We start from the raw sequence: 13,382 nt of genomic DNA on the forward strand, positions 1-13,382 counted from the left end.
GCGCGGGCTGGGGGGCTCGCTTCCAGAGCTGAACAGGAATCTCCGTCCTGCAGGCCTCCGGAGGTTCGCGGTCCGCAGCTCCTAACCCCTGCCCCCGCTTCCCGGGCCCTCCTTCCGGCCCCCAGGAGCCCCGGCCGCAGTTCTCCCGGAGCCGCGGGGCCGGAGGCGGTCGCCGAGCGGGGCGGTGCGCGCGGGTGGGGGCTGGGCCGGGGGAGGGAGGGGAAGGCGAGAACTTTGAGACTCGGCTCGGGGGCCCGCGGTGGCATTCCCGGCAGCGCCGCGAGCAGGCCCGCCTCTGGCGCCCGGACCGGGGCGGGGGTGTGGGGAGCCGCCGAGAGCCGCCGCGGGAGGCAGCAGTGTCGCCGCCCCGAGCGACACCCCTGGCGGTGCGCTGCGGCCGCGCGGGAACCGGGCGGCGGAAGACGAGTCCGCGGGCATGGGCCTCCTCTCGCTGGAGCCGTCGCTGCCGCAGCTACCCAGCGTCCCGGGCCTGGTCCTCGCCGCGGCCCTGCTGCTCTGGGTCCTGTGCCTGCGCGCCCGGCGCACCAGGTAAGCGCCCCCGCGGCCTCGCCGCGCGGCCGGGCTCCCGGGCTCCCGGGCCACGCATGCGCCCTGGTCCCCGCGGGCCGAGCGCGACCCGGGCTCCCGAGGGAGCCCCCCGCCCCGCCGCCCGCCGCCCGCCGCCCGCCGCCCGCCGCGATCTCAGGTGCGCCTAGTCGGAACTTGCCGCGGGCAGCGGCGTCTCGGGGACCGTGTGTCCTGACAAAGGCTCCTTCTTCCCCTCCCCGGACATCCGCATGCATATTCAAGCGTTGGGACCGAATTCGCCTCGCTGCTCCCGCGTAGGTCGTAGGTAACGAGCGCTGCCTTTGCATTATTCATCATGCATCGCGCACGGCTTCCGAGCAGACGCAGTTTGGTGCTGAGTTACAATGAGTTACTTGATGCTTTATGGCCTAGACCTCGTCGAGCGTTTCGAGGGGGAATTCTCTTAACATTTCATCCAGCTAAAAGTGAAGAGTTTCAGGAAAATGGCAGGATGCGGTCTGGTCCATATCTCTGGGTGTTTCGCTGTGCCTCAGTTTACTTCGTGGGAGTTTGGTGACTCCTACATGAGTGTATAGTGTGTATTTTGTGCAGTTACGGGATTCGTGTCGTTAGAGCAAGAGCGGTAACAACACACTAAAAGCGCGTCACTTCTTTGACTGATTTGAAATGTGGAACTAGAAACATATTCAAAATAAAAGCATTCAGTCGACATCGTTGTGTTTTCTGTTTGTGATTAGATCTGACATACACGTGTGTGTGCGTGCGTATGTACATATACACTCAGACGTGTTTATATGAATAAATATGTGTGTGATACAGGTTGTTTCTCAATAGTTTGGGGAAAATGGCACCGTTGTACTGCGTTCAAATACCTGTGGACGTTTCTAGAATGTGCATGGATGAATACTCCAGAAGGGAGCTTTTGCTATCCCCCCCCTCCCCCCCCCGCATGAACATTTTTAGTGATTTTTCCTGGGATGTGCCATTCCCGCCCCCAGGTTGTCTTTTCCAATGGCTGTGCCCTTGCTTTGGAGCCCAACGTGAGGATTTAGGATAGTTAGATTTCAGTGTTACTTGATTCTTTGTAGGTTCCATCTTCCACAGTGTCTATGCCTCGCCCACACCACATTTAAAATCGATAAATTCAAGATATGATTTAGGTGGTGCTAGGAACCTCGGTTCATTTCCAGCAAGTCGATAGATAATTAGAGACATATGTTTTTAAAAATCACCACTTTTTACTAATAATTGACCTACGTATAGATACTTTCTAAATTAGTATAAAGACAACATATGAAAACAGAGTCTGGTTAGCAAGGCCAACTTGAAAACAAACATGTCTCTATTATTCTTTCCCTACCTCCCATTCCGTGTAAAAATGACAAAGTCCTATCAGAACAATATAAAATAAATATAAAATGGGTAAATTCTTCTAAATAAATGAAATACAGAGTGGCACTAAATTATATATGTGTTAAAGGGGACACTTAGAATTAAAGAGCTTATTAGGAATAGAGGAAAGTGTTCACAGAAAATATGATAGGGAGGGGGCAGTAACAGATTTTTAAATCCTGCGGTTCTGGAAATTAGAAGTCTGAAATGGGCCTTAGTTGATGAAGTTTTGGAATATAGGTGAGGTTTGGTGGGGTGAGGCCCAGAGCCAACGACCAAGATAGAATTCTTGAGACGTCTGTGGTGCAAAATGGTGGTTTTATTAAAGCACTGGGACAGTACCTGTGGGCAGGAATAGCTGCTGCTCCAGGCCTGTGAGAGGTGGCTCTTTATATACTTGGGAGTTGGGAGAGGTTTGAGGATCGTGTACTCTCTAAGGAATTTTGGAAGCAAGGTTTCCAGGACCTTGAGGGGGCTGGATATTGTTGGGAAAAGATCACTTATTACCATCTAATAAAACCTGAGTCATGAGACCCTTCAGATGTATATTGGTGGGCCATGTGCTTAGAGGATGATTGCCAACACGTATCTTGGGGGTTTAGAGATAAAGGGAAATTTCTAAGGGAATTTTTATATGTTAAAGTAGGCTTAGAGGATCCTGGGGGGTCGGGCTAAGATTGCCTTCTGCCTTGGCAAAGTGTGAACATCGAGACAGTTGAGTCTGTAGAGGAATGCCACTCACCTATTTCAAGGACTTGTCAATGTGCTTTTTGTCCTCAGCTAGTCCTCTGTTCCCCCATCATACCGGCCTCTATCAAGGTGTTGGCAGGACTGCATTACTTTTGGTGGACCTAGGGAGAATCCATTTCCTTATCTCTTCTAGTTTCTAAAGACCACCAGAGTTCATTTTTTTTTTCATACTCTAATACTCCTGCCTCTATCTTATAAAATAGAAGAACCCTTGTGATTATGTTGAACTCACCCAGATAATCCAGGATAATCTTCCCATCTCAAGGTCCTTAATTTAGTCACATCTGCAAAGTCCTTTTTGTCATGTAAGGTAACATATTCATAGGTTTGGGGGATTAACACATGGATGTATTTGGGAAACATTATTCTTCCTCCCACAGTACTCCCTCTAACCTCCAAAGATTTATGTCCATTTTACATGCAAAATATATCACCCCACCCAACATTCACAAAAATCTCAACCTATTACAAGGTCCAAGATCTCATATAAATCTCATTCAACTCGAAAGTCCCAAATCTCACCATTTAAATCATTTAAATTACTGTGGGGATCTTGATATGATCCATCCTAGGACAAAAATTCCCATGAACATCATGGGTCTTCCATGTACGGAAGGACTGACTCGATGAGAAGAGGTTCCTCCACAGATTTTTCTTGGATCATACCATTTATATTCCTGGCTTTTTTTTTTTTTTTGTCATGGCTAAGGGGAAACAGTCACATGCATAATCTTTTCAATGATTGACTAATACGCTACATGTGAATGAGTGTGTATGACTGAATGTCAAAAGTTCAAAATAGCCAATGAATCACTGAAGTAGTAATTAGTAAGAAATAATTGTGCACACACCAGAAAGACAGTTCGCAGACTGGAAGTGCTCAAACCAGAACATGGAATGAGTCTCGGGTATATTTTTATAAAGTGGCTTATGTAGTGAGAGAGCAGTGAGTGTTTTATCTTCACAGTAATGGATTACATTATTACAGTTTTCAGTGGTTACCTCATATAAACCTTGGGAAACAATTCAAGTTTTGCTTATCATTTCCAGAGGCATAGGCTAGAAATAATCCAGATCAAGTTAGCCTCACAAAATAAGCTAAATTAAGCTTGGCCTGAATGACTAAAAACTAGCTCTATCGAGGGAAGCTTTAAGGCTGGTCTCCATCTATCCCTGATTTTACCAGAATACTCCATCCTTTTGATTTTTCCCAGGCACTAGAAAAATTTGTCCAGCAACATGCTTGGCTTTCTCTCCAGAGCAGTCTTTCTTGACAGTTTGCAGTCTGGATAGGCTGAGAATTTCCCAAAACATCAGTTCCTGGTTCCTTGGTGCCCAAGAATTCGTCCCTGCTTCTACATTTTTCCTCTCACATTTTACTATAAGCAACAGGACAAACTGGGCTGCTCCTTCCACACTTTGCTTAGAAATCTCCTCAGCTCAATATCCAAGTTCATCCTGTATAGATTCTGCTTTCCACATAACTGCAGGACGCAATGTAGATGAGCTTTCTGCAACTCTAAGACAAGGATCCCTTTCGTCTAGTTCACAATGGCGTGTCCTCATATAATCTGAGCCCTCACTAGCTGTGCCTTTAATGTTAATATTTTTACTTATGGTCTATTCAGGCTTTAACTTATGATCTATTAGGCTTTTAGATGATATTTATGTTCTCTCCCACAGTCCTCACTTTCTTCTGAGTCCTTATTAGGGGAGTTGCTATCATCTGTATTTCTACATCTGTTCATGGCAGTCTGGATATTTTTCTGTCGTCTTCCTCAAAATTCTTCCAACCTCTGCCCATTCCCCAAGTCTAGGTATTTGTCACAGCAGGATGCCACTTTCAACTACCAAAATTGCACTAGTTTCCTATTGCTGCTATACCAAATTTTTACAAATTCAGTGGTTTAAGACACACAGACTTATTTTCTTACAGTTCTGGAGGTCAGGGTCTTACTGGACTAAGATTAAGGTTTTGACCGAGCTGAGACCCTTCTGAAGGTGCTATTAGAGAATAGTAGGTCCTGAGAGCACAACTGAACTTGCACTATGTAAATCTTCAACTGGAAAAACACCTCAAAGAGTGAGCCCAGAAGAGGTTGCCTCACCAAATGACATTTTCCAGACTACCTCAGAATCTCCTTCCTCAGCAGGAGATTCAAAAGATCCATGAATTCTGTGACCCCTGACTATGCCTAACTGGAAAATGGAAAGAGCAGCTACCAAACAAGGTAGAAGTGAGAAGCGAAGTGCATGAGAAATGTAAACACAATTTGTAAAGTATGATAACAACTTCAAAGACAATTGACTCATACCTTTAGGTTTCTTTGTCACTACCCAGAAACCTTTTTATCCTAGTTACTGTTTAGGAGAAAAATGGGATGGTTTTCCTTTCCTCTTGCATCCCTCTTCCCCAACACACATATCCCTTTGCCCCCCAAATGCTGTAATTGGTAAGAAATAAGATTTAAATGCTGTTAAGATTAGTATGAGCCAAAGTAAAAGTTCAGTGATTTCAAGTTGTAAGATGTCAAGGTATATGGATAATGTGTTATTTTGAAATGTTGATTTGTTGACATCACTGTATCACATAGGTCAGTTATTTCCTCATTCTAATGGATTGCTCCCAAACAAGACCCATGGTGTTCTGGAACTCTCAAATTGTTACCACTCCCTAGACAATCAGAAGAGCTAGGTTGCAATCCCTGTGGATTTTTTCTTGTTTCTTCCTCTTTTCTCATAACAAAGTATAGGACAAAGATGTGGGCAGCTGAAAGCAAAGTAATTTTCTACTCAAGATTGTGCTGAATTTAACAGGTTGGGTTTTAATGTTTTTACATAGGAGGTGCTAGAGAGATATCCAGGCACATTTGTGGCAAGGAGTAATCAGTTATGCATGGTGCTACACTTTCCCTTATGAAACTTAAGTGTTTGGATTGGTCTTGTTACCATTTGAGACAGATTTCAGGCTTGCTTTGCTGTTTTATTTTATAACTTAAAAAGGAGAAGGTTCTGAAGGTAGAGAATCTTCCAATTGTGTAATTATAGGAACATGTGAGCTCGTTGAAGACACTTCACTATTTCTTTGTGTGCCCTTCAAGGTGACCATTTAATATGTTGTGAATTGGGCCAGCACTAAGGATTACTGAATGCTGTGATCATATTTGCTGATAAATCATGGCTATCCCTTAGAAGATAGTATCTGTTTGCTTAAGAAAAATCAATTCAGAATTTATACTAGGTCAGGGAGCTAGGTGGCTCAGTCAGTTAAGCATCTGCCTTTGGCTCAGGTCATGATCTCAGGGTCTTGGGATTGAGCCCTGCATTGGGCTTCCTACTCAGCAGTGAGTCTGCTTCTCCTTCTCCCACTGTTCCTCCTCTCTGCTTGTTCTGTGTCTCTGTCTCAAATAAATAAAATCTTAAAAAAAAAAAAAGTTATACTAGATCAGCATAAATCCATTACCTCTATAAGAATAAAATCTTGGAGTGCTGACCTTAGAAATGTGGGACTATTTATGTATGTCAAGTCCTCCATGACTTTAGTGTTTCCCAGCAATGAGACCTTCTTGTAGAAGACAGTGTAGTGTAAGGCAAAGAGCATAGTTATAAAGCCCAATGGACCTGGATCCAGTATCCAGCTCCAGCCCACTAGCATGTTGACTTTTGAGAGGAAGATAAGGGAAGACAGAATTGAACAATGTTGAGGCACTACTTTATGCCACACTTTCTCCTGAGATGTTTTGCATATATTATCTCATTTAACCTTCACTGTGGTTCATGAGATAACTGTTACCGAGATATTTTTCAGAAGAAGAAACTAACACATAAGAGATTAGCTCATTTGCCTAAGGTTGCAGATTGACTCAGAAGTAGAACTGGGTTTTTGATTCCAGGTCCATTATAGCTGTGGTAGATAAAATAAAGCCCCCTCAACCCCAAAGTTGTTCTCACTTCATTCTCAGAGCCTATGAATCTGTTAGGTTACTCGGCAAAGGGGAGATTAGGGTTGCAGATAACATGAAGGTTGTTAATCAAGTAATCTTATCCTGAATTTTTGGATGGGCTCAATGTAATCACATATTAACACAGGAAGAAGGAGGTGGGAGAGGAAGTCTACTAACCACTGGTAGCTTTGGAAATGGAGTAAGGAGTCCAAGAGACAAAGAATGAGGGCAGCCTCTTGAAGCTAGAGAGACAAAAGAAATAGATTCCCCTCTAGAACCTCCAGAAAAGGACCAAGCCCTGCTAACATCTTGGTTTTAGCCCAATGAGACCCACTTTGGGCTACAGAGCTGTAAGATAATATTTGTGTTGTGTAAGCCACAGATTTGTGGTAATTTGTTATAGTAACCACAGAGAACTAATACAATGGCCGTATCTGCCATGCCCTGGGCCTTAAACTACACTGCCTTTTGCAAGAAAGTTCAGAGTGGGAAAGACGGGGCCTTAGGTGACTTTGCTGGTTACCTATTAGGAGTAGGACAGAAAATAAATATTTCTAAATACTCAGTGCCTTCATCACTATTTTAATGAATAGTAATTTGAGAACTTGAGGTCCTAAACTTCACAGATCATTATGGGCTGCTCATCAGTCTCTCCTACTTATCCATCAATATACAAGTAAGTTTTGAATGCTTATTATATATCCTACATCTCTGAATCTCTAAAGTCATTTTGAAAATAAGTCATAGGCTATAGACATTGAGATCCAGATGTGAACTGGTCAGATTTCTGATTTCCCAGACGTGGTGCATCCCTGCATCCTGCTGTCCACAGTGTGGAGGATAAAGCAAAGAGGACTCTGAGGATTTGAAGGGACCTAGAGGGATGGGATGCTGCGCTTCACTGACTTCCCAAAAGTAGTAGAGCAGAGAGAATCATCAGCTATAGAAGAAAGATTAACAACCTCTTGTAGGAGAGTATTTTTGTATTTTATACAAAGTAAAATCCCACTGAAACTACTTCACGTTACTCTTGTGTGAAAGGCAAAGGACAAAATTATAGAAAGCTACTTTGCTGAATAAGAGAAGGTGACATCTATTATATTGTGCATTTTTATAGCCAGAGTGCTCATTTTTATGGCTTTGGCATTTTTTTCAACACAGAAATATTTGGGATGGGGTTTCTTTCTTTCTTTCTTTCTTTCTTTCTTTCTTTCTTTCTTTCTTTCTTTCTTTCTTTCTTTCTTTCTTTCTTTCTTTCTTTCTTTCTTTCTTCTTTCTTTCCTTTCTTTTTTGGTTTATAGGAAAGTGGAAAGGATTAATTAAGTCTATAATTGCTTAATACAGAAATTAATAGAAAATTTAATAAAAGTGCAACCATAACAGGATTTAAATCCATTGTCATTTCTCCTCATAATTTTATCCTAAATAGTTGATAATAATAAAGAAGAAACTTTCAATGCTTTACTGACTAGTTTCTCAGTGTATATTTGTCATAAGAAATGAAGGATGAACAAATAAATGGACAATTCAATGTGGTAATTCTTTATTTCTAATGTGAATATTTTAGAGTTGTAGATATTGATGTCAAAATACACAAACTGCATACAAAAATGATTCATCAAATGTCAAACATAACACGTTTTCTGCTGCTGTAATTAAAAAGTGAAGATGTCATAGCAAGTGCTTACGTATCATGAGTATTTATAAATAGAGAACCTAACAGTGCAATGGTTATTCTTTAGCATAAACCTAACTGAAAACATAGCAATTGGAGTGCAGCCAAGTCCTAAAATTCCTGTTTCTTCAAATTCAGAGTTTAAACATAGGTACTATTAACTTTTAGTTCTAAGTGCTGGATTTGATAACTGTGCTTATGATTCCCTTCCCTGGCATAGGTGGACAGTGTACTTTATTTAACAGATCAGAGCTCCTTTGAGAAAGGGCTGAGCCTAGTTTGGTTAATCAGATAAAATCACACGCATTTTGGTCCTTAGTATGCTTCAATAATGGTAAGATAATTACTTATAAACTATTAGAAACACCATGTTTTCTGCTTGAAAATCAAAATTGTCCTGGTGAAAGCATTGCTTTGTATTAGCTGTAACTTGGAACTATGAACATCCAAACAATTTTATCTCAGGAAGACAAGTGACTTGTTGCTCAGTCTTGTCTAGTGAGGGTTTAGTGTCATGATATTGTATTTTGGCAGTGCTGTCCTTTTGGGGCAAGATGTGAGGGGATTAACTTCTTTGGACAATGGACAGTTACCACTTTAGGGTTAGCTACTATAGTATTGTTGACTCTTATCTGTTTTTGTGTATTGAGTATATAATACTATAAAATTATTTTTGACTTGTTATAATAATAACAGCCAACACTTTTGAGCACTTCCTATGCCTACTGGACATAGAGGCAAGTATTTCATATTCATTATTAAATTGTTAAATTTATTGAGTCTTCCCTCACAATAACTTTTCTCATTTTGTAGAGGTAAAAAGTAAGTCACATTTAAATAATGTTCCAAAGTCATACAACCAAAATGTAGTGCAGTCTAGTATTCAGATCCACCAAGTTTAACTTTATGTCCAAAAATTTAACACTATTTTATCTTTTTCTCTTATTCTTTTTAAATCTTTGCAATAATGTTCTGACATACACATTTACCCTTAACTGAAAACTAAAGTATTAAGATCTAATACAACTTTTAAGCATTACTAGTGGAAATTTAATTAAGACTAGAAGACATATTTTAGGACTTTAAAAGAAGAATGTGTTAAATCTAAGAAAAGCAAATAATGATAGTCTATCTGCCTCTTGCACTAGACTGTGTGAAAGTCACATCTGATGGACAATGTGAGAAAATACGTCTTTTTCCTTATCTTATACACTGGCTTTTTCACCTATTCATTTAATGATTCAGCAGAGAATTTAAGATTCACTTCTTGCCCAGACTGCCCTTTTTTCAGATACAATGGAGAATAGGACAAATGATCCTATTCTCCTAGGTCCCCCTGCCCTTTTTTTCCCTTTTGGACATAGACAAGTCTGCACATATTTAATATGTAAAATTTGATGAGTTTGTAGTTAAGTATACATCCATGAAACTGCCATAAACATGTCCATCACATGCAAATTTCCTCCCATCTTTATTTATGATGATGATGAAAAGAACACTTGACATAGTATCTATGCTCTTAGCAGATTTTTAAGTATGTAATATAGTATTCTTAACTCTAAGCACAATACTGTACAGATCTCTCGGAGTTATTCTTCTTGTATAACTGAAATTTTATACCCTTTGACTAATACTTCTTTGTTACACCCTCTTCTTGCCCCTAGTAATGTTCATTCGTTCTACTCTCTTCTTCTGAGTTTGACTATTTTAGATTCCATAAATTATATGTGGTATCATGTAGTATTTATCCTACATTTGGCTTATTTTTCTTAGCGTAATGTCTTTCGGCTTCATCCAAGTTATCTCAAATGGTGGGATTTCCCACCTTTTTTAGGGGTTACTAATATTCCATTTTATTTATATATCACATTTTCTTTATCCACTTATCTGTAGATAGATACTTAGATTGCTTCCATATCTTGGCTATTGTGAATAATGCTTTAATGAACATGGGAATGCATATCATGGGATCCTGATTAAAATTTTTTTTGAATATATACCCAGAAATGTGATTGCTGGATTATTCAGTAGTTTCATTTTTAATTTTTTGAAGAAATTCTGTATTGCTATTCAGAATAGCGGTACCAACATTCCCACCCATACTGTATAAAGGTCCCATTTTCTCCACATATTTGCCAACACTTGTTATTCTTTGTTTTTGTTTTTATTTTTTTAAGATTTATTTATTTAAAAAAAAGATTTATTTATTTATTTGAGAGAGAGAGAGAGTGCACATGGGTAGGAGAAGTGGCAGAGCAAGAGAGGGAATCTCAAACAGACTCCCCACTGAGCATAGAGCTAGACAGGGGGCTTGATCCCATGACTTTAGAACATGACCTGAACCAAAATCAAGAATCAGAGGCTTAAGTGACTGAACCAACCATGTACCCCTTGGTTTTTTGATAATAGCCATCCTGGGTGATATCATTCTGGTTTTTATTTGCATTAACCTGAAGATTAGCACCTTTTCATAACCTGTCGGCCATTAATACATCTTCTTAAGAAAAATGTCTGTTTAGTACCTTTGTCCATTTTTAAATCAGTTTTTTGTTTGTTTGCTTTCCATTTGAATTGTAGGACTTCCTTATACATTTTGGAGATGAACGCTTCAGCAAATATATGGTTTGTAAATATTTCTCCCATTTTGTAGGTTGCTTTTTCATTTTATTGTTTCATTTGCTGTGCAAAAGCTTTTTGGTTAGATGTAGTCCCACTTCTTTATTTTTGCTTATTTCTTGTGCTTTTGGGGTCATCTCCAAGAAGTCGTTGTCAGGAAGCTTTTCCTCTATGTTTGCTTCTAGTGGAACATGCCTCTTGACCACAAAGAATAGTAAGCAGGCCAAGAGACACCTTAATCTATGTGAAAACTTGTAAAATTTGATTCAAGATCACTGTTTTCAGAGGGTTGAAAACAATGTTGAAGCAACCTGAAATCAAAGAGTAAGTCTTTTTCACCCTTTGGGAATCAATTAAAGACAGTTTAGTGTACTTCCCATTTGAACAATTCTTTAGAAGTGGATTATACAAGCTGTTGCACCTATCATTGCTGCAGTTACTGTTGCACTTGCAGAAGCAGCATTAAATATTGTGTGAGAGAGTGTTATAGACAGTTCAAATATTACTCGATGTAGCAAAGCGTAGTGGTTCTTGATATGTCTCTTGAATGCTTTCAGGTCTATAGTGAACTTTCAATCTTGCTTTGGATTTTGATTGACTTTTTTACATGGACAAAAATCTCAGCACTATATGCAGAATGTGTAACTTTGCCCTTATATTTCTTTGCAGGCATACATGCAAATTCTTTCACTATACATTCAGTGTGTGTGTGTGTGTGTGAATATATAAATGTATAAATATATGTGTGTATATATGTGTATATATTTCAAACTAGTTCTACCCTTTTTGCTTGTCAGTGTGTTGTGCCATATGGTATAGAGCATCATGCCAAAAGATAAAAATATTTCTAGAACATATGAAATCACCAGTCAACTGAAGAAGGGTAAAGACTTTTGACCACAGCATTTGTGACTCTGATGCATTTGTGGGCAATAGAACGTAGCTTAATACCCCAATTCTAAAAACAGGACATATTTTGAAGTTGAAATGGCACTTACTTTTTAAGGGAAGGAATCCAGAAGCAGAAGCTTCGAAAATTTTATTTTTCTAAAGGAATTGATTCAAATCAGTGTTTTCTCTCTATACTGAAATTCTCCATATTTATTTATAGAACTTTCCCCCTCTTATTTTAATCTCTAGAGTTACCATACAGAGAGGCCTTGGAGATGGAACCTACCCCACTGCAGGTGGATAGAGTCTTTTGGCTGTGGATAACATGGCCACCACATAGCTTTTCTAACTTATTCTGTAAATGGGATGTTTTAACCAAAAAAATAAAGGTGTGGAAAACCAGTTCTCACAGCATTCTTAGGGACCATGGAATAAAGCCATAATAACAATGATTCAGAGCTATTTACTCTACAACAGTAAGCAATAAGCATAAGCAACCTGCAGGTGGTCTATAATATGTGTTACTATGCTTCTTGGATTTTCCTCATTTTAGGTCTCAAGTAAACCTGGATTCCTTTGTGCCACATTGAATCTTGTTTTCAACTACTTAACAAAAACGAGGTGAAAAAAGTTCAGCAGTTTATTTGCTAGCCAAGGGTTGAGTGTATTTTTTTACTAGAGAGATAAACTATTACATAAAAAAGAGTGTCATTGCCATGACATTTGTGATTAACAGTTCTGTAAATAGTAATCATGTTCTTTGACAAAGATCCAGCCCTAAGTTTTCATCTCTTCACAAACTGTTCTTCTTTCGTATTTATTCACCTTCCCCTATTGTCTTTTTGTTGTTGTTTTACAAAATGACACTACATGGGCTTGTTTTTTTACAAAATGAATCTATAATAGAATAGTCTTGCTAGAGTGCATCTTAGCGCAATACTCCTTCTCATTTTATGCTTGAACCCTGGTATATTGTGATTGACTTCGTAGGCAATGTTTGCCTTACCTTGAGACAAATATAGATCCCAAAAATATTCAAGCAAAAAATCGTATTCTAGAAGCATCTATATATTTTATTTGTTCTTGTGTTTTCCCCTTTGTTCACTAGAGATCTACTATAGAAAGTTTCTCTAGTTCTAAATATAAGTTAATGAAGTTGAGGAGGTAGGTGAAAATGTTCTTAATTACACTGCATTGGAAGATATATGTAAATTATGCTCCACTTTATAGGCAACTATAATATTTTTAAAGGGCTAGTCTTTCCTTTTTTAGGAGCTAAAGTGACTGATTCATGTCAGTTTCCTCAATCTGCTTTAGTGGGACTAAGATAACTCAGTCCCTCTTTGAAACTCTGTATTTGTACTCCTTTAAAACAGTCATGTTTGAGAAGAAATGCTGGCCAAATAGAACCAAAAACTGAAATAGTGTATATTTTTGGACTTTAAAAATTGTTCGTGTCTTAGGAACACATAGCCAGAGAGTCTCAAGCACTGTTTATATGATAGGGTAAGAGGGCCTTCAGGTATTTTAGGATAACTCAGATTTGTAGGATATCTCATGACTTC

General features: G+C 39.5%; 1 protein-coding gene across 1 annotated transcript in view; it reads left to right on the forward strand.

Moving 5' to 3' along the window:
- The first annotated feature begins 238 nt into the window (after positions 1-238).
- The window catches only part of LOC129505294 (cytochrome P450 7B1), a 176,828-nt gene continuing 163,684 nt past the window's right edge, over positions 239-13,382 (forward strand). Inside the window, exon 1 of the mRNA XM_055318287.1 lies at positions 239-549. Within this exon, the coding sequence (XP_055174262.1) occupies positions 437-549 (113 nt within the window). The 5' untranslated portion in view covers positions 239-436. The remainder of the gene's footprint in view (positions 550-13,382) is intronic.

Source organism: Nyctereutes procyonoides, unplaced genomic scaffold (assembly GCF_905146905.1).
Source record: "Nyctereutes procyonoides isolate TBG_1078 unplaced genomic scaffold, NYPRO_anot_genome, whole genome shotgun sequence".
NCBI lineage: Eukaryota > Metazoa > Chordata > Mammalia > Carnivora > Canidae > Nyctereutes > Nyctereutes procyonoides.